We start from the raw sequence: 26083 nt of genomic DNA on the forward strand, positions 1-26083 counted from the left end.
TAGGGAAAGCCTCTCCTTTCCCACCTGAGTCAATGTCCAAAGATGTTGTCCCTCTGGTGCTAGTGCAACAACCAGACCCATCACCCTCCCCCTTTTGTTTTTGCTCTCATCTGCTCTTTGGCCTTGAACCTTCTTGGTTCTACAACTGAGCTCAGGCCACTGACCTGCAGGCCCCAGAGAAAGGGGAGCAAAGTAGTCTTTCCCCAGTCTCCCACCCCCATCTGAGCTCAGCCCTCCCTAAGGCACAGCAAAAGACCTTCTGAGTAGAAATGAGATCACATCTGGTCTGGCAAAGGGAAGCTGTGGGATGACAGCTTGAAGTACAGGGTGGGAGTTTATATGATCAGACTGACATTTTATAAAAAGCTATTCAGGGGTCCCAGGAGAAAGAGGAATCAGAGTGGCCAGGATGAAGTCAGGGAGACAGATAGGTCCTCACTTGATGCAAGCCTGGATCTCAGCCAATCTTGGAGTTGGTCCTGGTTTCTGGCACCAACCTAAACCAGAAGCCCACGGTGGGCTTGGTCAATGACTACTTATCTCTGTCCCTCTGCCTCCACCCTGAGCAGGGCCTGGAGCACTGGAGATGACCAAAGGGAAATAGAAAATCAAGGACTTCAAGTGACAGGGGCTTTCCCCACCATAAAAACCAGAAGGGGGCCTAATATATGTAGACAGCTCTGATTTCTGCCCATCTCTTCCCATGATAACAATGTAACATCATTATCAACAATGATGTCATTTATGATTACAGCATACAGGGCCTGACAGCTTCATTTAAATCAGAAGGTTTAAGTGCCAAGCAACAGGAACACGACTAACTTGAGAATGTCACAGGCAAGTGAAACATATTTTCTCATTGGCATTTCTGGTTGTGTGAGAGAAGAAATAGGAATGAAGGGTCACTCCAGACTGTACCAACTTTTCCATATCCCTTTGTCTCTTGCCCAGGCTGGCACCACTGCCTCAACACTTTCTTCCTCCTGTGTCACTTCCATGAGCAATGTCTTCTTAAAGTCCAGCTCAAATGGCACCTCTTCTAGATGGGCTGTTATGGGGTTGAACTGTGTCTCCCCAAAAGCTATATTTAAGTCATAAGCCCTAATAGCCATGAAGGTATCCTTATTTGGAAATAGGGTCTTTGCAGATGTAATCAAGGTAAAGTGAGTTCATACTGGAGTAGTGTGGGCCTTAAGCCAACGACTATGTCCTTATAAGAGGAAGGACATTTGGAGCCAGACAGACACACAGTGGAAAGGCAGCCAGGTGAAGATGCAGGCAGATTTTGGAGGGATACAGCTGCCAGCCAAGGGTTGCTGGCGACTACCAGAAGCTAGGAGAGGTGAGAGGAGCTTCAGGTCTGGGAGAAAATACATGGGTACAGTTTTTACACCCCACCCCCCGAATGTGGTACTTTGTTCTGACAGCACCAGGAAACCATCTAGGAGGTGGGATGGTCAGGGACCTCGGGGAAGGTCCGAGAGTGAGAATGAGAAAGCCCATTGGCTCTCCCCACCAGGAGGCTGTGGGCAGCAGCCACACTCAGTGGGACACCTGAGTCCTGGGCCTCTCAGGGAGAGACCACTCGCTTGTTCCTGCTCCACCTCACCCCCACACTCACCAAAGCCCGACCTTGCTCGGCTCCACTGGACAAGAAAAACCCCCCAGGGTTTGAAACAAGTTTTGGTTGGCTTCTGAGCAGCCGGTTGGTGCTCTAGGCCAGCCTGGTCTCACCAGGGCTCTGCACTTCCCTCAGCTTCTCCAGGTGCCTGGTGATGGCATCCCTCCCACCACCCACACACCAGAGCCTGCAGAGGGAGCATAACCCTGTTGACACATTGATCTTAGAGCTCTGGCCTCCAGAATTGGGAGAAGCTAAATATCTGGCATGGTGTTCTGGTGGCGGCAGCGAACAAACACAGTGATCTTCCAGCTTCTCTCCCCGGCATCACCCTACCAGCCCCATCACCTCCACAGCCGCTTGGCCACAAATTGTTTCAGTTTGAAGTTTTCAGCAGGGCTGAAGATCAAAACCCTAAACCCATCAGTGCACATCCACTGTGGCCCTAGCCATCTGTGGGAATGTGAAGGAAAGCGATCTGTCAGAAGAGAGGCGACTCCTGTGCTCCTGTGTGTATTAGGTGAGGGTAGGGAAAGGGTCTTCCTTTACATTGCCCTTAGTTGCATGTCCTCCAGATGCCAGCAGGTGGCAATATTGGTCTCTTCCTGTATTGAAGAAGGGTCCCATAAATTAGCAAACTATAATCAGGAGCACACAATGATACTGGCACCCAGGCATCTGTATTTCATAGGCATTATTCCACTTAGTATTTGGGATAGCTGTGGGAAGTGGTATTACTGTCCTCTCTGTTTTACACATGAGGAAACTGAGACCCAGAGAAGTTAAGGAAATTGCTCAAGGACATACTGCCAATCTGGGGCAAAACCAGGGTTATATCTTGTGCCAGAAGCTATGCTCCTACAAATGGTACCCCAGCTATTCTGCCAGAAAGAACAATGATGGCACAGCCAAGGACCAGGACCCAGGAGGCCCTGCCCTAGTCTGATGAGGCAAAGAGTCAAGGAAGCATGACCAGTGCAGTGATGGGGAAAATAGCTAGGCCTGGGAGGATCAAAAAGTGGTGCTCATGCAGGGCCAGTGTGTGCCAGAGAGGGTAGCTAAGTAAGCTCAGTTCACAGAGAGGCAGGAGGAATGAGGCATGAGGCACTGACCTATAGATTGTAGCCAAGGCACACAGGACAAGGCCAGGTCTGGGGAGGCTGTGGCTAGGGACAAGGCTATAATCACCCCCTCACCAACTCTGCCAAAATCCAGCCTTTTCTGGGGATGTTTCAGGACCTAAAGTTTGGTTAAGTCACTGCTCCTGATGGGCTTCTTAGATAAGGGCTTCTTAGATAAGCATGGGGAAACTGACGGTGGTTGCCTGGCCCAGTGCAGTGCCTGATGGAGTGGGGTCAGGGAATAAGGTTCTTTAGGTTCAGGACAAGCCAGAAGCTCACATGGAAGCAACTGGAAGGTGTCTCAAATATTTTGTGACTGCAGAATCTGAGTGTAGAACTAACTGAAGCATCACACTAAGCCTTCTACTAGGAGTGTGGACTGTCTTGAACTTTACTGCACACTTCTGATGAGGAGTTCCCTTCCTTCCTGATGGAACCTGTCCCCTTGTGAGATACCTCAAGTGTCTAGGATGTTCCATGATCTGCTTCGTTTCAGAGGGCCACTCCAGCAAAATGACTTTGCTCTCTGTACCCATAACAATTCTTCAGAGTTGTAAAGATGGGTGGCCAGCTGCCTGAGTTTGCTCGTTTCCAGACTGAGCTCAGCAGGCCTTTCATCTATCTCTCCAACCCTAAACTTCAGAGTGCTTTTCTAATTCAATTGTGATACTATTTTTTAGCAGTCATGGCAAATAAGACAGCCATCTTTCTGTGTCAGCCAGATGATGGGTATTAAACACCCAAAGGAATCTCATGGAATAAATGTAAAAATGATTCTCAGATCCACAATACAGTGCAATCTAATTCTCTACCTACATTATCTCTTAAAAAGCATCTGAAACCACTCATTACCTTTGTCCCTGAAAATTCATGTTTAATTCCTGAATCCCCACTGCCTCAGAAGGTGACTGTATTCAGAGACAGGGATTTTTTTTAATATTTATTTTTTAGTTGTAGTTGGACACAATACCTTTATTTTGTTTATTTATTTTTATATGGTGCTGAGGATTGAACCCAGGGCCTTGCATGTGCTAGGTGAATTCTCTACCACTGAGCCACAACCTCAGCCCCCAGAGACAGGGTTTTTAAAGAAGTGATTAAACTGAAGTCACTGCAGTGGGCCCTAAAGCAGTGTAATTGGTGCCCTCATAAGAACAGGAGATTAAAACACAGCACACAGGAAGAAAATTACCATCTACAAACCAAGGAGAGAGGCTTCAGGAGAAATAAAATACCTTACCCACACATTGATCTTAGACTTCCTGCCTCCAGAACAACTCTGTTGTTTAAAGTGCCCGGTTTGTGGTACTTTGCTGTGGTATCCCTACCCCACTCCCACATCTATCTAATCACCAAATCCTCTAGACCCCTAGATACTGCTTCATAAAGAGCTCTGAAATCTTCCTTTCCAAATCCTCAAAGGTTCTGATGGATAAAAATTCTTATGGGGACAGTTAAACAACAGAGAGGGTCAAGGTGATGGTGGTCACATGTCTACAAATCATTATGGAGCTCAAGTTGGGGGATTACAATGGAATTAGGAGAGCTGGAATAGACCCTAGGGGCCCAGGAAGTGACCTGTGGGGACAGATGCTCTCCCCTTCTGGCTTCAGGGGTCTTTCAAGGTGGCATAGAGGTGCATCTCTTAGCAGACCTGAGTTTGGGCAAAGCTGTCCATCCAGGCAGGTGCTTTTAACAACAGCAACAACAGGGCAGTGGCGGTCTCTATGGGACTCAGCACCATTCAGTGAGAAGTACAAGGAGGTATTGATTGCTCTTCATCCACAGACAAGAGAGCACCATTATCTCCCTGGACACTTGGGACTCAGAAATCAGGGCAATCACAGCCCCACCTGGAGTGAGATCAGCAGGACTCAGACTGCACCTGCCCTGTCACACCATTTGCTGGACCCTCCCTGGTTGGCAGGCCCAGCTGGCCAGGCTAGTGAGAAACCGTCTGACCAGCTCACAGCTCTTGGCACCCACCTGGGCTCCTGGCTCCCGGAGGGGCTAGGTACACTCGGCATGCGCTTGATCCAAATCACCCGAGACACTTGGGTTCTGCCTCCATCCGCACTGGCAAAGAAGGCAGCTGTGAGCAGCACTGGGGACTGCGGAGCCTCCTTCCTGGGCAGTTTGAACTTGGCCAACTTATAGGCATGCCATGAGCATGCTTAATAATGGCAAACTATGGCCACAGTAGGTGGCCTTTTCAAACCCTAAAGATGATACTTTTTCTCAGGACATTTTGCCACTACCAGGCTCAGCAATGCAAGGGTTAAGGTGACACAGATAAATACTAAACAGACAAGAGCCAAGCTCACTCTCCCTGGAGGCCACACTGTTTTGCTCTTTTAAATCCTGGGACATTCAACCAGATGAGCCCTTACTGATTTCTGCACCCCATCCTGCCACTGGGCACCTGGGGACAGTGACCCTGGGAGCCAGAGGGAAGTGGCCTGACAGAGATTCTCCAGTTACTGAGAGGCAGGCAGGCCCAGCAGTGATCATCCCCAGAGAGAGACTAGTGATTGATTACCTGCTCAATCCAGGAGTAGGTCTTGATAGAGCAGGTGGCTCCTGGCTCCTCTCAGAAGGCCCATCCTCATCTACCACCTCAACCCTGTGGACAAGAGGAAAAGTTGTGCTTATGGTTTTCTTGACTGTCCTGGAGTTTGCTGGCCTTTGAAGGACATGCTTTCAGTGATGTCCAATTGAGATGATGATGAGGTGGTTCAGGCTTGAGGTCTCAACCATTCCAGCTCAAGATAAAGACAGCATACGAGGTTGAATAGTATTCTCCCCAAATTCATGTGCCCTGGAATTTGTGACTATCATTGGGAAAAGGGTCTTTGGAGATGTAATCAAGGTAAGATGAGGTCACATTGAGTGTGGGTGGGTTGTAAATCCAATGACGAATGTTCTTCTAAGACAAGTAAAATCTGGACCCAGACACAAAAAAGAAGGCCATGTGAATATAGGCACAGACCTGAGTGAAGCAGGTACAATCTAAGTCATGCAGGGACTGCCAGCAGCCACCAGAAGCTTCTCCTTCAGCAGCTCCAGAAAAAAAATCAACCCTGTCAACACTTTGATATCAGAGACTAGTCTCTGGAACTATGTGAGAAGCTATTTTGGCATTTCAAGACACCCAGTTTGTGGTACTTTGTTACAGCAGCCACAGGAAACTAATACAGCCAGCAAGAACATGCCATTATGTCATGTCCTTTGTGTTGCTACCACTCCCTGCTCATTGCATTCCAGTAAGCCTTTCTGGTCATTCAACACAGTGAGCAGAGGGTGGGAACAGCTTTGCACTTGGCATGCTGGCTCTTCCTTGTTTGTCAGTTCTCAGCTTGTCATACCACCTTATCTTGAATGCGTTCTCTGTCCACTCAACCAAAGATCCCTAAAATTCAACTTTCCATAAGTTTCTTCCCTACCCTCCCTCCAATATTTTTTCTCCCCACTCAGCTGGACTGTCCAGATAATCTGACATCCTGACCATTCTATTTCTCCTTTAGGACCCATCTCCAATGTCATAATCACCTCCCAGGGAATTTTTCCTGATGACCCTGATCCTGGGTGAGAGCAAAGAACTCTTCCTGGGGTCAGCTGAAGGAGGGAGCCAGGGTCCCTCCAAGGGCTGGCAAGCCAGGAATTCTGAGTCACAAAACTCTGGAAAGGAGGTGAATGGAACAGCTCCTTTGTAACCTTTAGGTAGTTTGACTTCAAATCCCCAGAGGACCTCACAAATACTATAGCTCCATCTTAGGTGTCATTAGCTATTGGCAAATGGAAGAACTCACCCATAAGCCAGGTTGCTGCCTTCACAGAACTGGCTACTAGGACCACATGTGCCTCCACAGTCAATAAGGTGTTTGCCTGGCCTCTGGACAGAAGTCTGATGCCTCTCACATCTCTGCTTGGGAACAGCAGTCCCCCACCCTTACCTCCCCTCTCCCTATATTCCTGCCGAAAGGGGGCCTTCTCTGTGGCCAGCAACAGGCTTTCAAGGCTTCCTTGGATGAAACTTACCTTTTTGCAATAAAAGGGGCCTGAGTCTCCTGGGTAGGACTTCTGGAAAGGAATCAGAAAGGTGACATATTGGTCAGAGCCCATAAACAGATGACAACTCAATCACTCTACTCTAGAGAGTCTTGAGACTCTCTCCTATTCCCAGCACCTCGCCTGCCCTTATGGCAGCAGCCAAACCCCCCAGTTTCTTTAGAAAATACATATGAGAATCTGAGAAAGTCTAGCTAGGAGGGCCCTTGGGAGTATTCTTTCAATTCACCCTTTCACCAGGCCAAGGAACCCTGAGAAGAGGGGAACTATTCCACAACATGGAGCCAGTTGGTGGCCATGCCAGGCTCAGAGACCAGGCCTCCTGCCCTGCTGGGTTCCCTGCTGTGCAACTCACCCAGTGCTCTTCTTGACTGCTGACAGGACGTAGGAATGCTCCCTGGGAGCTGTCTTCCTCACCACACTGCTTGCAGCCTCTGATCTGGGGCAACATGGGGTAGGGGACAACTGATGGGTGTCAAGCTGTACACACTCTGCCAGCCTAACCAGGGATGTCCTCAAGATGACTAGGAACCACCCCAGAGAGGTGAGGAGAAGCCAATGTAGCATATGCTACAAAGACTATTCAAAGGAAACATGGAAACTGAGGGAAGGGCAGCCATGTTTACTGAGCACACGCTGTGTGCCCAGCCGTGCCCTGGATACTGACATCACCATATTTGCTCATTAATCTTCCTAACTCAGAGAAGAAGGTGCTAATATCCTACCATGATTTCCAGATGAGGAAACTGAGGCTAGACAGCTCTAGTTAGTTGCCCAAGAGTACACACCTAGCAGGTGGAAGAGCAGGCATTTAATACTAGGCAGCTTCAGAACTCCTGGTTCTTTGAGCTGCACTTCCCAGGCCTGAGGACACATGCCTTTATGGCTGCCCATCTTTCAGAACCTTCAGCAAGGGGACTTTTCTGTGCTTCCTGAGCTGCAAATGGGTTGGCAGAAGATGGCCCACAGCCAGGCCTGTTTGTGGGCAAGGGACATTTGAAATTATGGAGCCCATCCCCTGCCTTCTAAGTGTACATGGCTTACTGGGACTTTGTATACACAGCTCACACATAGAGAGAACTGTGCAGGTGGCCACTTGGCCCCTTCCAGGGATCCTACCCTGAAAATTTTTATCCAATTTTCTCAGGACCTGTTCTAACAAAATGGTTTAAAGTCCAGAAGAGCCCAGAAATAACTTTTGCCTGGGCCTGCATTACCTAGGTTCTACCTATAAGCAAGTGCTTTAGAGGGCCTGCTGAGCTGGTAGTTAGTTCTCAGCTGGTCTAGCACTGAGTGAATAGTTCTCAGACTCATGGAATGACAGCTATACCCATACCCCACAAACCTCCAAAGATGGCCTAAGTTTGGTATGTTGAGTGAAGACTGAGGACCCTGCCATGCCTTGAGGGGCACCATTACCTCCGTTTCTGCTCATCTGAAGAGATGGGCACTTCTTCCTCTTCCACCTCCCCTGATGTGGAGCTGCGCCTGATGTTGTATGGTGCCCTGGAGGAAGAGAAGAAGTGGTTATAGGTCTTCTACCTCCATACCACACCCCCACACTCCCTGTCATATACCTCTCCAGTTCAAGCCTCATCACTTCCCCAGAAAGATTTTCCAGGTGCTCCATGACACTGGCTGATGGGGACAAAGGACAAACAATATAAAGATGTGGGGCCTCTGGGGAACCTATGTCCAGAGCCCCGCTCCCTGGCATGCAGGCTAAGAATCTTGAAAGGGACCTCAAAGAGAGCTCCAGTGTGGATGCCAAATAATTACACCCAAGAAATAACTCAGCTTTAGACACAAAATGCCCACACTGATAGGCTGCTAGAGCCAGCAGCATCCCAAGGAGCATTGGGCTCCCAGCCCAGCACAGCCCAGACTGAGTCCATGGCCCAGACTGGTATAAGGGGCATGCCCAAAAAATACAACCAGCCATTAGCAGCCTCATAGCCACAATTCATGATCCTTTCTCCAGACCTATGTACTCTTCCTAGAAGCTTCCTGCAGACTGTGCTTTGCCTCAGATCAGAAACATATTATGCATGGTCATGCAATTTTCTGGGCCTTTGTCACCCCCTGGTGGGCTCCAGGCCACAGTCACAACTGTCAGGGGTGTTGGGACAGTTAGACTAGCTCTCCCTAGGCTGTGCTTAGAGGAGAGTAGCCAGTTATCCTCAGCAGGTCCTATGTTTGTGTTGGAAATTGCATACTCACAGCTTCTTGTAATCCTCAGTGGTCATCTTGTAGCCAGAGGAGGTGGGGCGGGGAGGGTCAGTGGTAGCTGTTTTCCCCAGAGCGGCAACGCTGCAAAGGCCAGGAGTTTCCATGTGCCCACCCAAAACCCCATTCCTATCCCCAGATTTGCCTACACAGCCCAACATGCATGAGATAGGTGGCCCAGGGGGTCACTGGGAGCTTTTTTTTTTTAATTCAGCACTGCCAGACACCCTGAGTAGGCAGCCCTTCCTGCCATAGGCTGACCCCACTGAGCCTCAAAGAAAAACCCAGTGGGTTCTTGCCTGTGTTTTCTTCCTGCTCCAAGTCCCCTTGGCCTTTCCTTTCCAATGGAGCCCCAGTTCTGCCTGATGCCTGGTTGTTTAGTTAATATGCCCCCTCAGCCTGCTAGGAAGACTAAAGCACACGGCCCAGTGTGGTCAGCAAGTACGAGGTACCAACTGCCATACCAGGGGACTCTGGGCCCAGCTTTCCCAGTATGTTCCCTGTGCCTTTCTGCCCCAGTAAACAGAGCGAGCCAGGTTAGGCACTGTCCCTTGCTTACAGGCAAAGCCCTATCCCTGCCATGGATCTGGAGCAGGCCCTCACACCTTCCCAGTGGCCAACTAGCCAGTGCCCTATGGACATACCTTTTTGGAGCTCCATTGGCTTTGGGGAAGTGCTGCTGGGCATGAGATGAGCTGTCGATGGGTTTGGTGAACACACCCCTACAAGAGAACCCAGGAGATGATGATAAGTCAAGGAGCAGCACAGATGGTATGGGGATGCAGGTGCATGTCACTTACCGGATGATATAGCCAGTGGGAGCTCTTGTGCTTGGAGCCCTGCCAAGGGAAAAGGAGGTACAAAGTGAAGCAGGGCCTTGCTGGAGGCTTCAGGCTCCCTGCTTCATTCTGTCTCCACCTATACGAAAGTAGGCTGGCTGGTAGGTATCCCAGTGTAGCACACATGAGCAGAGGTAGCCACTCCCATTTTCCTGGCCAAGGTGCTTACTCTGTTCCACCCATTTCCAGGGATGGTGGGAACTATAAGTTCTAGGCTCAGGGACAGGAGACAAATGCACCTACCTCCTAAGAGTCTTCCTTATAATTGGGCAAGGAAACAAGGACTCAAGGCAGATCATACCACTGTCCAGGAATAGAGGGGCTTTGTGCTAGAGCAGTGGGGTCAGGTTTAAGGGTAATAAAGAGTCCCAGAATCCTCCATCCCTACAGACTCTCTTTGAAGGGACAGGTTTCTGGAGGTGGCCAAGTTGCAGGAACACAGGGTGACACCTATTCCAGCCACACAAGCATTTCTGACTGGGGCCTTTTGGCAGGCTTTATGTAGACTTCAAGATAGCACCATTATTTTTTTTTTTTAACAATTTTTTAGTTGTCAGTGGACTTTATTTATTTATATGCGGTGCTGAGAATTGAACCCAGTGCCTCACACGTGCTAGGCAAGTGCTCTGCCACTGAGCCACAACCCCAGCCCCAAGGTAGCACCATTCTGATCCCTGATGCACAATACCCTAGAATGTGCTTTCCTAACACACCCCAAACCACAGGCTGGGGTGAGAACTGCATCTTCCAAAGTCAAAAAGCTCCATAAGAAGTTGACTATCCTTGATGACTCTCAAACTCATCAATGTCATCCACCATAATTGTCTCAACTTACAATTCTCTCTTTTGCATTCATCTGTTAGGTATCTATGTCCCTTGCAGGAATGTGAGTTCCCCTCAGGAAAAGGCCTAGGTCTTGATAACTACTATAGCCTCTGGGCCCAGCACAGGACCTGGCAGTTTTTGGGCACTGAGCAAAACTATAACCAGAGATCACCCCATGCATCAGCTGCTGCCATTGCCTGTCACCACCTGAGAAGCCCCTGCTCTGCACATGCTGTCAACTGTCAGCAGTTTAGGGCAAGGACCACCCAGTTTATTTCTTGGTTCCCATTTCTCTCATGATCAGTTCCTCCAGATGCTAGCAGGATGAGCTCACACTTCAAAGCCCCCTGGACATTGTTATTGAAAAGTCCTCAAAATAGAAAGAGGCCAGCTCCACTGACCAGCTGGAATTATGACCTTGGGGGCAGTTGAGGTCAAACATATAAGCCTCCCCTGCAGGAGTGAGTGACATGTGACTCAAAGCTGCCTGAGCACCTCAGAGATGTTATCTCATTCCCTGAAGGAGGAGACAGAATAATAGTCTTCTTTTAAATGACAATTTCTATCCCAGTTGACAGCTGGAGCCATTGGAGCCATGGAAGCCCTCAGGGGTGTCAGCTAGCCCTATGACCCCATAGCAAGGCCAGGAGCCTGGACCATTGACTTCTACCCTCCCTTTCCCAAGAGGAAAGCACAGCAGAAGAGCTCATTCTTCCTGTGGATTTTAAATGATACACTACAGGTCTTTCATGCTCCTTTTAGCTTGGGCTCCCTATCTATCCCCTATATTCCTACTACAGGGCCAGCCACATGCTGCAGGTAAGTTCCGAGTGCCCACCTATGAGCCACCTTGGCTCCACCTCTTACCTGGCCTTTGAGACCTCCCCAGCTGATGAAAAGGATGTGGCTCGATTCCGGCCTGCAGGCAGCTCTCTGGGGAAAGAGGGATCCTGAAAGAATGCCTCCCAACCTCCCTGCCCCCTGCCACTCTGCAGTCTCCATCCTAAAGGATGCCTGCAGTGCCTCACCATTCTCACCTCTCCTTCTCCTACCCCAGCCTTCCTCCACAGATGTGTGTATACACACATGCCCCAGTGCCTGAGACCTTTGCCATCTTTAGACTTTGCTCAGATCTTACCTTTAGCTGCTTTGACTTTCCCATGCTTCATCCTCCCTGTATATTCTATGGCCATGTGGCCTGACTGAGCTCTAAATGCTAGAAGCCTCTCAGCATCCCCAGGTCTGGTCAGGCCCCATGAATTGCAACCCACCCCCACCTGCCCCAGTTGCTGCCATCCCTTCTGGCTTCCTAGACTTACATGGTTCGGCCCTCGGATTCATCCTGCTTGGTGATCCAGCTCTTGTCCCCCTTCAGTGTGGTTCGTACTTTCATCTGCTTGAGGACATTATTGCGCTCCTCCTCACCTGGTGGCAAAGACTTCCCTGGCAGGGCCAAGGCCAAGCAGCCTCAAAAGGGGATCCCATGTCCAGGACCCTGAGGCTTCCTTTCCAGCCCTCCCAATATGCTTCTCTCCCTTTGTTTTCCAGGCCGCACTCACAGCCTTCCTGGGGAACATGTGGAATAAGGTGGGATACATGGAGCCCAGGCCTCACCTTTGGTGCTGCCTCCCAGAGCGGAGATACTCATGGTGCTGGCTCTGCAGGTCCTCTCTCAGTTGAGTCAATAGGGCTCCTGAGAAAAAGGCAAGCACATGTTTGTCACTTCATGCATCTGTAATGGCTGTGGTTCACACTACAGTTTTGATGGGGTTTGTCCTCTAAGGGTTCATGTATTGAAAGGTTGGCCACCAGAGTGGCGATGTTAAGAGGTAATGGGACCTTTAAGAGCGGATGCTTAATGGAAGGCAATGAAGTTATTAGGGATATTGCCCTAGGAAGACATTGATGTAATTCTCATGGGACACTGTTTTTTTTTTTTTTTTTCTGGTGAGAGGGTTGTTATCAAAGAGCAAGCTTGCCTCAGGCCTGATCTCACTCTGGCTTCCTGTCTTACCATGGAAGCTCTTCCTGTCATATGCTCTCCTGACACTGATGCCAACAGCCATGAGGTCTTCACCAGAGCCAAGCTGATACCAGCACCATGTCCTTGAACCTCCAGAACTGTGAGCTGAATAAACATCTTTTCTTTATAAAGCACCCAGCCTCAGATATTTCATTATGGTAACAAAAATGGACTATTCCAGTAACCATATTGTCCCTAGAATACCAAGATCATTCAGACTTTTGGAGGTGGCAATTGTTGGTGGATTCCTGAATGAAGAACAGTGGCCAAGGAGCACGTACTCACTGGACCTGCCATTGCCAAGTGGCACACCCTCCTGTCTGCCTAGGGCTGCTCACCTGGATAACATGGAGCAGTGATCTGATAAGGGTAGGCCATGAAACCTTCTAGATTGCTAATGGGCAGAGTCTGGCCCCAGGGAGTTTGGGAAGGATCTCGCAGCAAGGGAGCCTCCAAAGTGTCACAGAGACCAGTGTAGGGTCAGTCAACACTTTGGGGTTCAGAAGGTGGAACTAGAGCACATTTCAGGCAGAACTCCTTCAGGGCAAGCAGTTGGCCTGGGGGAGAGCAAGGGCTTGGGGGAACCAGTGGATTGGATTATCTTCCTCACCACTTAGTAGCTGTCTGAGAGACCCTGGAAAGGTCAGCTAATCTCTTTGAGTTGCCTCAGTTTCCTCATTTGTAAAATTGGAGTTAAAACATCTTCCTTTCGGGATTGCTATGAGAACAGGAAAGATCACTAACATCCCTGGGCATTTGGACAGAAGCCAAGTAGCATGAACTTTCAACCTGTCTCTGCTGAAAGAGGGATAGTTAGCAATCTCCAATCAGTACAAGGATGGTTTGGAGATGTGCAACCCTCTTTGTTCAGGTTTTGGCTCCACCTACAGTGAGGAAAGCCTAGGGACCCATTGCTAACTCCTAGTGGCCCTTGGGACCAGATGAATGTGAAGATATGGCCAGGGCATCCACTGACCCCCTGGCCCACACCTGCCTTGTGATCTGTTCTCCCTCCTTGCTTCCTCTCTAGCATGCAGGTAGGGCCAGTGAAGGAGGGCTGTGGTGTCATAGAGGCCTTCACAGTGTCATGAGGCTTATTTATGTAGAGGACAGCCTAGAGTAAGGAGTTCTCTAGCCTGGGAGTGAGCCAGCGCTGTGGGGAGACAAACGGCCCAGGCTGTGGGTCTGGCTCTTGCTCTTGGCAGCCACTGGTGACCCTTTGGGCCTCAAGGGAGGGGCTGGGGTGCTCAGGTACATGGACAGGACATGAAGCAGGGGCTGGCTGTGCTGGCATAATCCTGAGGCAGAGCAGCCGTCCTCTCCAGGGTCTGCCACCTTCTGGGCTCCTCCAGGGCTAGGCTCTGACCAGCTCAGCAAAACTGCCAGCTGGCAGGACCCGGACATGTTTCCGTGGAAGTCAGGGGCACACTAAAAGGGGCAGGGCAGGGGGCCAAGAGCAAACCAAATTTACCACGTCAGCAAGGGCTGGCTCTCCCACAACGAAAGAGCACTCCAGGCAGCCTGAGCCTGCTGCATGCCAGGAACGGCACCTCATCATGGCAAATGGGAGTCCCACGTGCCCAGCCCTGCACTGAGGCTGCCACGTCAGAATTCTGTTGAGTGGAGCTTATTCCATAGGAGATCCTATTACTGCAGAGGTCCAGTTGTCCCCATCCCACAGCCTGTGGTAGAGTTGGTGCCTGCAGGCAGGCCCACACAGTCTGAACTCTTGGTTCTTCCATCTCCTGGTACCACTGACTATGAAACCTTTGGAGAATCCCTTACCTTCTGTGGGCCTCCTACAAGTGAGGTGAAGGTCATCCACAGCGTTTGAAGCCATCCCAGACACACTACTAGGCCCAGAAACTCATTAGTTTCCCTCGTTACCTAGAAGTTTCCTGCCAAATCAGAACCAAATAAGCTACTTCTCCAATCAGGATGGAGTCACACATGTGCAGAATGACAGAAACAGAGGGGCCATTGGCAACTCCCCAGCCAAAGGGGCAGGGACATCTGCCAAAGATCAGGGCTGACACTTCTGCATCGGCTCCTCTCCCTCAGACTTGGCTGCATCTCAGAAGTCAGATTTCTTTTATGATGGGTCACTAAATCTGAAGAGTCAGAAAGATCACTGCCAAAGTACACTAAAGAGTGGGGCAGCTCTTTGGGTTGAGAGCTTTTAAAGAGATGAGCCTCGCCAGGTGGACTAACAAATGGGGTTTATGTCTATGTCTCAGACAGAGAACTGGCAACTTCTTCTACAGTTTCTCCCCTCCCTAGCCTTGGTTCAGGCCAGGATCACTTCCGACCTCCTCCCAGCTTCTCTTGCCTTCATCTGCACCTCCTTCCAGCAACACTCATTTGCCTCTAATCCCACTTGGCCACATCAGTCCTTGTTTCTCACTCACTTTCTGATGGTTCCCCACTGCTTCTAAGACTGAAGGCAAACTCATCAATCCCTTGATCTGGCCTCTTCACTCACCAGCCCTCCTCAATGCCAATATCGTACTTCAAGAAGACCAGGTACCTCAGAGTCCCTGGGTGGTATCTCTCCTAAAATAATTCATCTATCCTTGCTTATGCTGGTTCCCCACCTGGAGGCCCTCCCAGTTCCTCCTGCGTCTCCCTAAGGGCTCAGCCCATCCAGTCTACCCTGCTCCTACTGGGTGCTCCCACCCTAAGTCCCAAAGCCATGCAGACTTGAGCACCTTAGAGCTGCTCAAGTCTTTCCAGATAAGACCTGCCTTTCCAGCAGCATCATAAAGGACAGAATCCAGGCACCCCTCACACCCAGCCTTCACAGACTAGCATCCAGCTGCTGGAGGGCAGTGCCCTAGTGGAAGTTGGGAGCTTCCTGCTGTAGCTGTGAGCAGTTTTGGTAAATAGGTGGCTTACCACTCAGACAGTGGGGGGTCATGTACATGCTATTGGTGGAAAGGTGAACTAGTGTTTCCCCAGCAGCAATCTAACCTAAGGAAGAAACTGCACAAGTTAAACCAAGAGGTACACATGAAGGGGGCAATCCCAGTGTGGAGTGTGATGATGAAAACATGGCAATAATTTAAAAGCCCGATAGTTGATTCAATCAAGCAAACACTAGGAAGCTATTATAACTTATACACAGAGTATTTAGCATGTCTTCATAAGCACTCAGTCTTCCATATCCACAGGTTCTACGTTTGTGGATTGAACTTCCTTCAGACCAAAAACACTAAAAAAAAAAAATGCATCTGTACTGCAAATGCACAAACTTTTTTCCTTGTCCTTTTCCTCCCCTAAATAGTATAACAACTGTTTACACAATGACATTATATAAGAAAAAAATCTAGAGATGATTTAAAGGATATGGGAGAATGTAGATAGGGTACACAAATACTATTCAATTTTATATAAGGGACTTGAGCATCTACAGATCTTGATAGGGGTTCATTTGACACCTGATCTGTGCAGTAGTTGCAGCAGTAGCAGTGGCAGCAGAGGCACCCCTCAGAGGAGAAAGGCAGCTTCTTCACTCAAACATGCAAGGGGGCACACTGAGACATATGGAGTTAGAGTGAACATGACGCCCACTGAAGGCTCCTCTCCCTGCTGACCAGGTTGGGAAGATCCCCTCCATCATGCCCTGACCTCACACATACACTCAGGGAAGGCTCCACAGCCCATGGTCATCAGCACATTTATAGTCAACTCAGCCATTCTTTGGACCTTTTCAGTACCATACACCACATTTCTACCTTGATTGGGAAAAGATGCTAGTCTTTTGAGAGCTGCCATATCACTGCTCAGGGCCTTGCCTGGATGATCAAAGGAACAAGTAATTTACTCCTTCCACACCAGTTGTCCCCCATGACATACCCCTGAAGCCCCACTAGGTATGGGCCTACTACACAGTACCCCTTCTGTACCAACTCTGAGCAAAGCCCTACAATGCAGATATCTCTTGAGGCAGGTAGGCTCAGAGGTAGCCAAGGGATCAATCAGGGAAAGTGTCCTTGGCAGGGCTGGGTGAGGGAGATGGGAAATCAGATAGTCTCAATGCCAGTGAGCATGCTTTCTCTCCACCTTCCTCCTTGCTGTTGTGGCTTCTTTAGGGAAGGGGCCCTCGCCCTGATTGGATAGGTAGAGACAAGGAACCAATGAATGGGGCTGCAAGTCTGATGCCATCATATGCTGTCAGAGGGGAGTCAGAATGAGAGTGACACACACAGGAGGTAACATACGCAGATTAAAGCCCACTGAGGGTCGCCAGGGGCATCTGCAATGACACAAATGCTTGGCTGGTGCATGAGGACACAGAGATGGAGACAGAAGCAGAAGGGGGTATCTTGTCACCTTAAAAGGACATGCTCTGCCTCCAAAAGTAACTCAGAAAAAGTTTTGTAGAGTTCCCCCTGCCACTTGATTCCCCATGGGGCAGGGGCAACTCCCAGAGGACCTCTTATATCCTACAGCTCCCTGGCTCAGGAATACAGCTGAGCCCCACTCTTGATCATACTACACTAAACATGTAAGGAAGAGGAAACCACAGGAGAAAAGGGACATGTGTCTAGGGAGAGAGATCAAGTAGTCTGATTCAGGGGCCAGTCTCCAGACCAAGCCCAGGCCTCTTCCTGCTGGACGCTGAGCAGGACCTCAGGGGGTATGTACATAGAGGAACATCTGCCCTAGTGGCCTTCTCAGGGTCACCCCATCCTGGGGCCCTCACTCAAGTTCTGCTGCTGCCTCCATGCCATCACACCCAAGATGAAGAGCCCCTTACTTCCTGGGCACCCCCTTCCACAGCTGGAATGGGCTGGCCTCTTGAAAAGAACTGAAGTAAACATAGAGGGAGGGACAAGGAAGCTAGGCCTGCCCAATTGATAGCTAGCCCTCAATCCCACCAGGCCCATGCCAGCCCCTAGGTCCATAAGACCCTGGCATGGGCTCTCTGTGGCAAGGACTCAGGTAAAAGGACAGAGAAGACTGAATAACTGCCTTCTCCCAACCTGGGTGGCAGGGAAATGGATGGATCCCAGGTTGAAGAGAGGGGATGCTGGCAGCCAGGCAGGGAGGGGCCTTCTACGTAAAGTGGGAGGGAGGAGGAGCAAAACAGGTTTAGCACTGCCGTCCAGGAGAACCAAAGAGTACTGTCATAAGAAAAAGAGGCTGATGGGGGGCATAGGTGTTGGATGCTGGCAAGAAGTGTGCCAAGGGCAGAGGTGCAAGGCAAATAACTTCTTTCCTAAAAGCAGATTGTGTAGAAGCACCCCCAAGAGCAAGGGAGCCCAACTCTACCTCCCCATGTGTGCCAATCTTCTGCAAGGCCCTCAGAGGGGCCAGGAAGGCTCTTAAAGGACCACACACAGGTCTATGTCTTAGAACCACAGTACACAGCTCAACTATGGGTAGAGTCCTTAGGTGTGGACCAAGAATTGGCATGAGGAAGTGATGGGATAGGGTAAGAGCATGCAGTCCGGTAGCCAAATACAGATGTAGCAGGTGGCATCTGGATAAAGTCATCAAGACTTGAGCTGCCCAGTTACAGGCCAGGTTTTAGGGAAACTGTGTATGCAAGCATTTGTATGAGGTTCTGGGGCAAAAGCTTTATCTGCCCTGACAGAGGCAGAGGCTCAGAATATGGCTGGGGACAAGCTTGTAGGCTTTCTCCTTCCATGAAGCAGAAATATACAGTCCCGTGTGGTCCTGAGGGCAGTGGAAAAATGACACTAAGCCCCTGTCTCCCAGGAATTTGTTCATAGAGATAGATGGACTCAGCTAGTGCCAATACCTCAGAGAAGATGGCTGGCCTGTAGGAAAGAAACTGTATTCCTATCTCAGCTTTGTCTCCTTGGGCAAATCCTTTCTCCCCAGGATTTGATTCCTCACCACTGGATAAGAGTTCAGGGATAAACAATGGAACAAAGAAAATCTACAAGGGAGATCCCAGTTGATATATATATCACCATGGCCCTCTTACAAAGCCTGAGGCTCCAAGCTTCCTGAGCCCTATAGCCCAGCCAGCCCAGGTAGCTCCCTCACGGAAGTCCCGATGGCCCCCCACACCACTTCTTGCCAAACTCAACCTATGCCAGCAGGAGGAGGGGATGGCCTTAGAGAAGCCCTGTTTTCAAAATGCTCCCTGATGCCAGCACCTGGTCTTGTGGGGAAGGGGTAGGCTTCAAAGCAGCCCCTCTGCTTATCCTGCACTGTTGCTTTGGGCCTTTGCACCCAGTATAATAGGGAAATCCTGAGCTGTGGCACAGACTCCCCCAGAGGCTACAGTGGGAAGTGCAAGGACCAGCCCTCATGATCCATGTGCTAGGATGAGTGGGAAAGGCACTGGGGCTCAGGTGTAGGTCAAGGCCTGGAGTGCGAGGAGGCTGAGGAACGATAAAAGTCAGCACAATCCCCAACCTCTGCTTGGACACCCTCATCCAGTTCTTTCTTCAGGCACATATTTGGCCCACTCAGTTTGGACCCAGGCTGACCTAAGCCAGCCTAATTCTCTGGGCCAAAAGATCAGGAATGATGAAATGTCCCTTTTATGAAGCAGCCTCCTGAGGCCAGGTCTTGTGAATTGGGGCACCCTGATTCCCAGTCTCCTGCACTTGAGTCTCAGTAGCAGTTGGCAAACATGTTTCTTTGCTCCTAGAAGGGGACAAAAGAAGCACCCCCACTTCTGCTGCTGCTCGCTCCAGGGGACCCAGATATCCTGAGGGTCTTTACAGCAATGCAGGAGGAAAGGGCCCTTCAAAGGTAAGATTCAGAGCCCTCAGGCAGGGCTAGGTCCTCCAGAGCAACTGCTGAGCAGCTGGATCACATCTGGAGTCTCCCAGGAGCCACAGGCTGGACCCCTCTTGCTGGAGCACATGAACTGCCTGTGATGCTCCAGTCCCTGGGGCTCCTGCCTGGAGGCCAAGGAGGCGGAGGCAGGAAGGAGAAGCACAAGTGGAAAAAAGAGCTGGAAGAGACTTGGGTTGCAGAGGGAAAAAATGTTATATGGAAAAAGAATGCATGGGGGGTGGTATTTGTAAATGTGCTTTACAGGTAAATGACTTCTGCATGAAAGTCTGGAATTTCACCTCCCCCTTGCCCACCCCCAACACCCCAGAATCTAGACTTCTTGGCGTCTGTGCTGGAAGGACCAAGAGAGGAAGATGTCTAAGGCAGGTCAGCTCCCTCCCAAGGTGGTGAAGGCAGCCACAGCCACTTGCCACTCCTGGGGCCTTGGAACTTATCCTGGTTCTCAGAGAGCTGGATAAAAGCAACTTCTCAGAAATGGCTGGGACTCAATGGCCAGTGAGGGCTGCTGGGTAGAGCCCTCTGAGGAGTCTTTGTGGAGGAGTACAGATGAGGCCAACATTCTGGGGACGGCAGAGTCCATGTGCCCTCATTCCAAACAGGACCCCTGGCCCAAGCTCTTCCCATTGCTGCTAGAACCTACCTCCTCATCATGAACAGAGGCCCAGAGGACCTTGGAGGCCCTCCCACAAGGCCCTGATATCTCTGTCCTCCACACATTTCCAGTTGTCTCTGCCCCTTGGGAACCAAGGTCTCAAGCCAATCCTAGTCACACAGAGATACTATCCCCTCTACGGACAAGGCAGCCAATGAGGTCAAATGGGGATTTAGGAATCAAGAAGCCTGCCCCACCCAAAGTCATTCCCTCTCCCCCTAACCCCAGGAATGCCCCACATTCTCACTGCTATACCTGCTCAGCCTTTGCCAGAACAGGTCTGGTGACAGGAAGTCACCCTGACTAACACTGGCCAAAGCTAACTGCTTTTGTCCTAGTTGCAGGTGATCACCAGGTCAGTATCAAAAGGAAAGGAACTGCCCAGTGACCCCTCTCCCACCCAAACAAAATGTCTCCCCCAGCCCCAAGGCAGGGCTGCAGCCTCCTCCCCTCCCAGGCTCCTTTGTGTCTCTTTTTCACCTTGCAGTCCAGCCCAGACCCAGAGTACCCTTGACTCCACCCTTCCCTCTATCACAGTGCCCCGTTTTTTGGATAAGAATATGGAAGCTCAGAGAGGAGAAAGCATTTTCCCAAGGTCACATTTTCCTTTCTGCAACAAGCATTTAAAGAAAGCTACAGGCCAGGCTGGGTGCTGGGGAGACATACAGGAGCCAGAGGAGGGGAGATCATCCCTGAGGGGCCCTGCCAGAGCACTGTATTTCCTGAGGATGTGCCTGCCCTTGGCTCTGGTCCTAAAGTACTAAAGAGTGAGTAGGAGCTCCTGCGGGCAGAAGTGGTGAAGCAAGTTCTGCTTTTCGGTTTTTGTTGTGGTTCTTTTTTTCCAGTCTAAACCAGGCAGTGCCTGATGTAAGCATTTTCAGCTGGGATCCCCATTCCTCTGATTGGAATCCTTGTGCCTGCTCTCTCCATAGCAACCCTCTGCCACATCAAGCTCTCTGGGAAACTGACCTAGTCATCAGAAAGTGGTGTGCTGAGCCAAGGATCACAGGGACCAGACCACAGGGGCTGGATCTAGCCCCAAAAGTGTGCCCACAGATAGGGCCAAGGTTGGGGACCACCAGCAGCCAGTACCAGTAGCTTGGGGCCTGTCTACCACTGGCCCCAGAGACCAGTTCTTCTCTGGACCCCGGGTGTGGCTCCAGAGCTCCATTGTCATCTCAGGTCACTGTCAGTAACCCCAAGAACAGCTCTGTAGTAAGAGGGGCAACTCAGCTGACATTGATGTTGGGTGAGAGACTACCCAGTTCCTACTCTAGGTTGGACCTTCCCTAGTTCCCAACTCCCTCTTGAGATGCAAAATGAGCACACTCCCCATAGGAAAAGCCCAGTGCTTCTGAAAGTGGCCTCTGGGTCCCTCCAGCAACCAAATACCCTGGGACATCTGCTTAAGTTGCAGATTCCTTCCGGCCTCCCCACCTCCTTGTATGAGTCTGCACATTAGCCCTGGAGAAGGACACCTGTAAGGCCTCTTGTCCTTTCATTTTTCCAGTCTCTTCTCTACCCATACCTACCCTTCCCACTTCCCTGTCCAAGCCCTCTCAATTCTCCATCATCCCTGCGCCCAGTGCCCAACAGGGAAAGTGCACAGAACGTGCTTGCCAAATGCTTATGTATCCATGAGAAGTTAGCATCACTCTGTTCCTGATCCTCAAATGAAAACTTGAGCAAGTCCCTCTCTGTGCCTCAGTTTCCCTTTGGAAAAATAAACTGATGTCAACCCTGCCCCCCTCCTGAGCCCTCAGCAGCCACAAGCAATGGGCAGCATGTTAGCAGCAGGAAGGTTTTGAGAATTCTGTGTACTATTCTTACATCTTTTCTTTTCTGTGAGTTTTACTTTTCTTTTTTCTTTTTTTTTTCTTTTTGTTTTTTGGTTTTTGCAGGGGTGTAGTACTTAGGATTGAACCCAGGGACACTCAACCACTGAGCCACATCCCCAGCCCTATTTTGTATTTTATTTAGAGACAGGGTCTCAATGAGTTGCTTAGTACCTTGTTTCTGAGGCTGCCTTTGAACTCACGATCCTCCTGCCTCAGCCTCCCAAACTGCTGCTATTACAGATGTGCACCACCACGCCCTGCTGAGGCTGCCTTTGAACTTGCAATCCTCCTGTCTCAGCCTCTGTAGCTGCTGGGATTACAGGCAGGCACCACTGGGGCCTAACTGTGAGGGGTTTTTTTTAATATTTATTTTTTAGTTGTAGATGGACACAGTATCTTTCTTTCTTTTTTTTATGTGATGCTGAGGACCGAACCCAGTGCCTCACACATGCTAGGCGAGACCTCTACCACTGAGCTACAACTCCAGCCCCTGACTGTGAGTTTTAAATTAATCCAAGATAAGAAAGTTAAGGATAAAATGTAAAAAAAAAAAAAAATCAGTCTTTAGTAGGAAAATTCAGCATTTGGTAGCAGATCATGTAACTGGGCAGACACCACATGCATCTCCAGCCTAATTAACTAGCATAGATTTAGAAACTGTTCTCCTCAGGTAGGAACATACATCCCAAACGGCTTCTTTCTCCCAACCTAGCACCCCCCTCCTTGCCCCCACAACCCTGGAGGAAGGCACTGTAGTCCTGGCTCAGCAGGTCTCCCTAAGAGGGCACCACCTCTGTGCCGGGCACCTAGCTGCTTGTGACATCAGCTGCACTTTCATGTAAGTGAGAAAACCGAAGTCTAAAGAGGTCATGTGGCAGTCTCAGCTTTGCACAGTTACATGGTGGCTAAGCTGGAGTCTGAACCCAGTCTGACCTCTAGGTCATTCTTTTATCCACTAGGCTGTAAAGATGCTGCCCTCACAAACCACATACCCTACTAGGTGCAAGATGCTGAACACTGCATCCCACTGCTTCACTGCCAGTTCCCCCAGGGCACTTCCCATGTCCTGGCATCAGCTGGTCCTCTGTGGGCACAGTGGGGATGAATTCAGAGCTACTGATCTGCTCCCAACCAGGGGGGTTTATGGGGGGGCTGGCATTCTAGAAAGCCATGTTCCTCTTCCTCTGCTCTAGTCCTACCCCATGCCTCCAGGAGCCTGGCAATGAAGGTAGCCTCATATATCAGCAAGCAGAAGGCAAGAAGTGTTACATGTGACCTGGCATCTTATGGGGTGTGGCTTGAAGCAAGGTCCAGACTAAATGGATCAGTTACCTGTGGAGGTTTGAGCAGGAAAGGAAGAAGAAGGCCTTTGGCTTTCAGAATGCACTGCACTAGAGTTGGGGGTATTTTGACATGTGACTGAAGACAGTTCAGGTAACAGGTGCTGATATTTACCTCAGCCAGGTCAATATCAGCACAATGCTGTGGGCTCAGAGTCCCTGGGCCTCCTGGCTTCAGAAGGCTATGGGGGAACCAGACAGAAAGGTGGGAGCACAAAGATCACTGAGGGAGTGTGAGGGAGGCTTTGGCTGCCCCTGAGACCACTCCCTCAAGTCAGGGTGGCTTTGCATGGAATCTGAACTTGAGCTGAGCAGAAAGTGAGGCAATCACTGCTAGCACTTCAGTTCAAATGGCAGGTTCTCACTGAGTGTTCCATCTCCCGAATAGAGTGTCACTCCTCCAGGCAAGGCACAGGTCTAATCTCTCTTCTGGCCCCCACTGCCTGGCTCTGAGTGGAACATACTTTGGTCTTTCAGGAATACAGGGAAGGCTGGACTCAAGCAGTCTGAAAGGATACACAGGTCTTGACCTTGTAGTTGCCGAGTTCCTCCTTCTGTTTCCAAGTCCCCTTCCTCCAGGAAACCTTCACTGACCTTCCCAGCCATGGTTGCTTCCCTGTTCTAGGTATAGGAAGCCCCTAATGCTTTTATGCCACTCAGAGCTATAGCACACTATGTGGTCGTGGGCCACCTCTGTCGCTGACTCATGAATATGAAGAGATTTTGTGCACCTGCTGTGTGCCTGGACCTGTCAGCTCCACCCCATGAGTACAGAGCCCCAGCCAGGACCTGAGAATTGATGGAAGGAGGGGCAGGGCTGGTGAGATGGGTCTGCTCCTTTAGATCCTAAAGTGAGTTGCCTGGGGATGGTAGGGGAACAGCACAATCACCAAGCTGCCCCTGGTCTGAGCATCTGTCCTAGCCACGTGCTGGCCTCCAGGCAGGCCCTGTTTTTTCAGATGAGGCAGTGGAAACCCTGGAAAGGTGGGAAACTACGCCCCCCCCGCCCGGCCGTCTCTTCTGAAGCTCTTTGTGAGCTAGAGAAGAAGCAGTGGGTATATAGAGCTAGGCCACTCTAACCCTAGAGCCTCCCCACTGTTCAGGGCTATCAGCCTGTGACACCCTCTGCCTATGCCCATCCAGGTGCCAAGACCAGAAGTCTGAAGGGACATGAGAGCAAGGCAAGACTAAAACCAGTGTTAGAAACCTAGCCCACTGCCAGATGGTATAGGAGAAACTGTCTCTCAAGGTTCCCAGAGTGTAGATAGAGCTGCCCACCCTGCTAGCTTCAGGTCCTGAAATGCTCCTGTACCACTTTTCACATTGACAAGGGTATGTGCAAATGGGTCACAGAGAGCACAGCTCCTACAGCACCTCAGAGGTTCCAAAGCCCAGGCACACACACACCACCTACCTTATCTGAGCCCCCAGCAACTCTGGGTAAGAGGTAGTCTACCTTGTTACCCCTTTGGACCAATGCAGCTGCCCAGGTGCCTGCAGCTTGGAAGCAGTTGAACACACGGAGGACCTGAGCTTTTGGCTTTTCTCTGAGGCAAGGTATCACTCTGCCTTTCTAAAGAGGACAAGCCTCTTGGCTCCCCCTGCTCCCACCAAAACAATCCAGCCACAGAGCTGGTCCACTGCAGATCCGGCTGATAACACCTCAAAGACACTTGATTCGGTGCCTTCTGTCTGAGCATGAGCAGCTCCAGTCCCCACAGCCCTCCCTGAGATCGCCCTATGCCCAGCACATGTCCAGCACAAGCCACCAGAGAGCTTCCTGCCCTAGTCTCCAGGCCCGTGCGGGGATCCTCAGGGTGAGCCAGTCTTTGGGTTTCAGTTTTCTCACGTAGAAAATGGACAAGGGTACTGAGGGATCTGAGATTTCCTGACTCTAGCAGCGACCACCTCTTGGAATACCCTGCCCCCGCCCCCCCCCCCCCCCCCCCGTGCAGAAGGGGTGAGGACAGAGGGACTAGGCCAGGGAGGGGCCACTTCCCTAGTCAGCACGCTGGCCTTCTCTGCCTGTTAGGCTCTTTACTCAACAGTGGAAAACAGAAAACCAAGCGAACTGCCTCCCTGAGGGAACTCCAGGAGGGATGCTTGGAGAGGGTAAGGCTTATGGATGGGGAAACTGAGGCCCTGACTCATCTCCAGCTGGGAGGGGCCCCTTGCCCCTCGCTGCCTTCCTTCAGGGCCGCATCCGACGGCGACTCGACAGCCCTACCTGGCACAGGTGCCCGGCTCGTGGGGAAGGCGGAGCGTCGGGCTCGCGCGGGGCGCGGGCTCCCTGGGGTGGGCAGCGCCTGGCGGGGCAGTGCGGGGTGGCAGGCGTGGGGCGCGCGGGGCGCAGCGGGGAGCGCGCTGGGAGGCGAGGAGGCGCGGACTGGGCTCCGCCCGCAGGAGAACAAACAGGTTTTCTCCAGCCGCCCGGAGCCTCGCCCCTCGCCCCTCCCCTCGGCCGGCCCCCTTCCTCTGCCCTCTCCTGGGGTAGGTAGATGCGCCTGGCACATTCCGCACATTCTCCCGCCAGTGTCCTCTGTCCGCCCGCCCCTCTCCAGCCCCGCCCCGCGGGGCTGCTGGAGAAATCAAGGCTGGGGCTCCCCTCGCACAGCGCCAGAACAATCTCCAAAAGGCCTGGCTGCGGTGGAAAACTTCCAGGCAAATTCCTTTGGGCTCAGGGCCCCCGGGCCAGGAGGCCTCCGCCACGTGAAGGGCCCCCGCTGCCTAGCTGCGCCCCTGCCCGC

At 51.0% G+C, this 26083-nt stretch overlaps 1 protein-coding gene across 4 annotated transcripts in view; it reads right to left on the bottom strand.

Annotated features, from left to right (window-relative positions):
• Positions 1 to 25694, bottom strand: part of Znf185 (zinc finger protein 185 with LIM domain) — a 64178-nt gene extending 38484 nt beyond the window's left edge. For 2 of the 4 annotated variants that reach the window (XM_046453366.2, XM_046453365.2), the window contains exons 1-12: positions 25564 to 25694; positions 12315 to 12393; positions 12020 to 12143; positions 11568 to 11633; positions 9837 to 9875; positions 9681 to 9758; positions 9031 to 9120; positions 8230 to 8316; positions 7166 to 7249; positions 6781 to 6822; positions 5282 to 5365; positions 4729 to 4818 (exon numbers count right to left, since the gene is read on the bottom strand). In XM_046453366.2, coding sequence (XP_046309322.1) covers positions 4729 to 4818; positions 5282 to 5365; positions 6781 to 6822; positions 7166 to 7249; positions 8230 to 8316; positions 9031 to 9120; positions 9681 to 9758; positions 9837 to 9875; positions 11568 to 11633; positions 12020 to 12143; positions 12315 to 12348 — 818 coding nt within the window. In that variant the 5' untranslated portion in view covers positions 12349 to 12393; positions 25564 to 25694. The remainder of the gene's footprint in view (positions 1 to 4728; positions 4819 to 5281; positions 5366 to 6780; positions 6823 to 7165; positions 7250 to 8229; positions 8317 to 9030; positions 9121 to 9680; positions 9759 to 9836; positions 9876 to 11567; positions 11634 to 12019; positions 12144 to 12314; positions 12394 to 25563) is intronic. The other 2 variants (XM_046453372.2, XM_046453367.2) reach the window with 2 other exon arrangements.
• Between the last annotated feature and the right edge of the window lie 389 nt (positions 25695 to 26083).

The sequence above is a fragment of the Marmota monax genome, unplaced genomic scaffold (genome assembly GCF_021218885.2).
Source record: "Marmota monax isolate L192 unplaced genomic scaffold, Marmota_monax_Labrador192_F-V1.1 WCK01_AAM20220418_F8-fsc00142, whole genome shotgun sequence".
NCBI lineage: Eukaryota > Metazoa > Chordata > Mammalia > Rodentia > Sciuridae > Marmota > Marmota monax.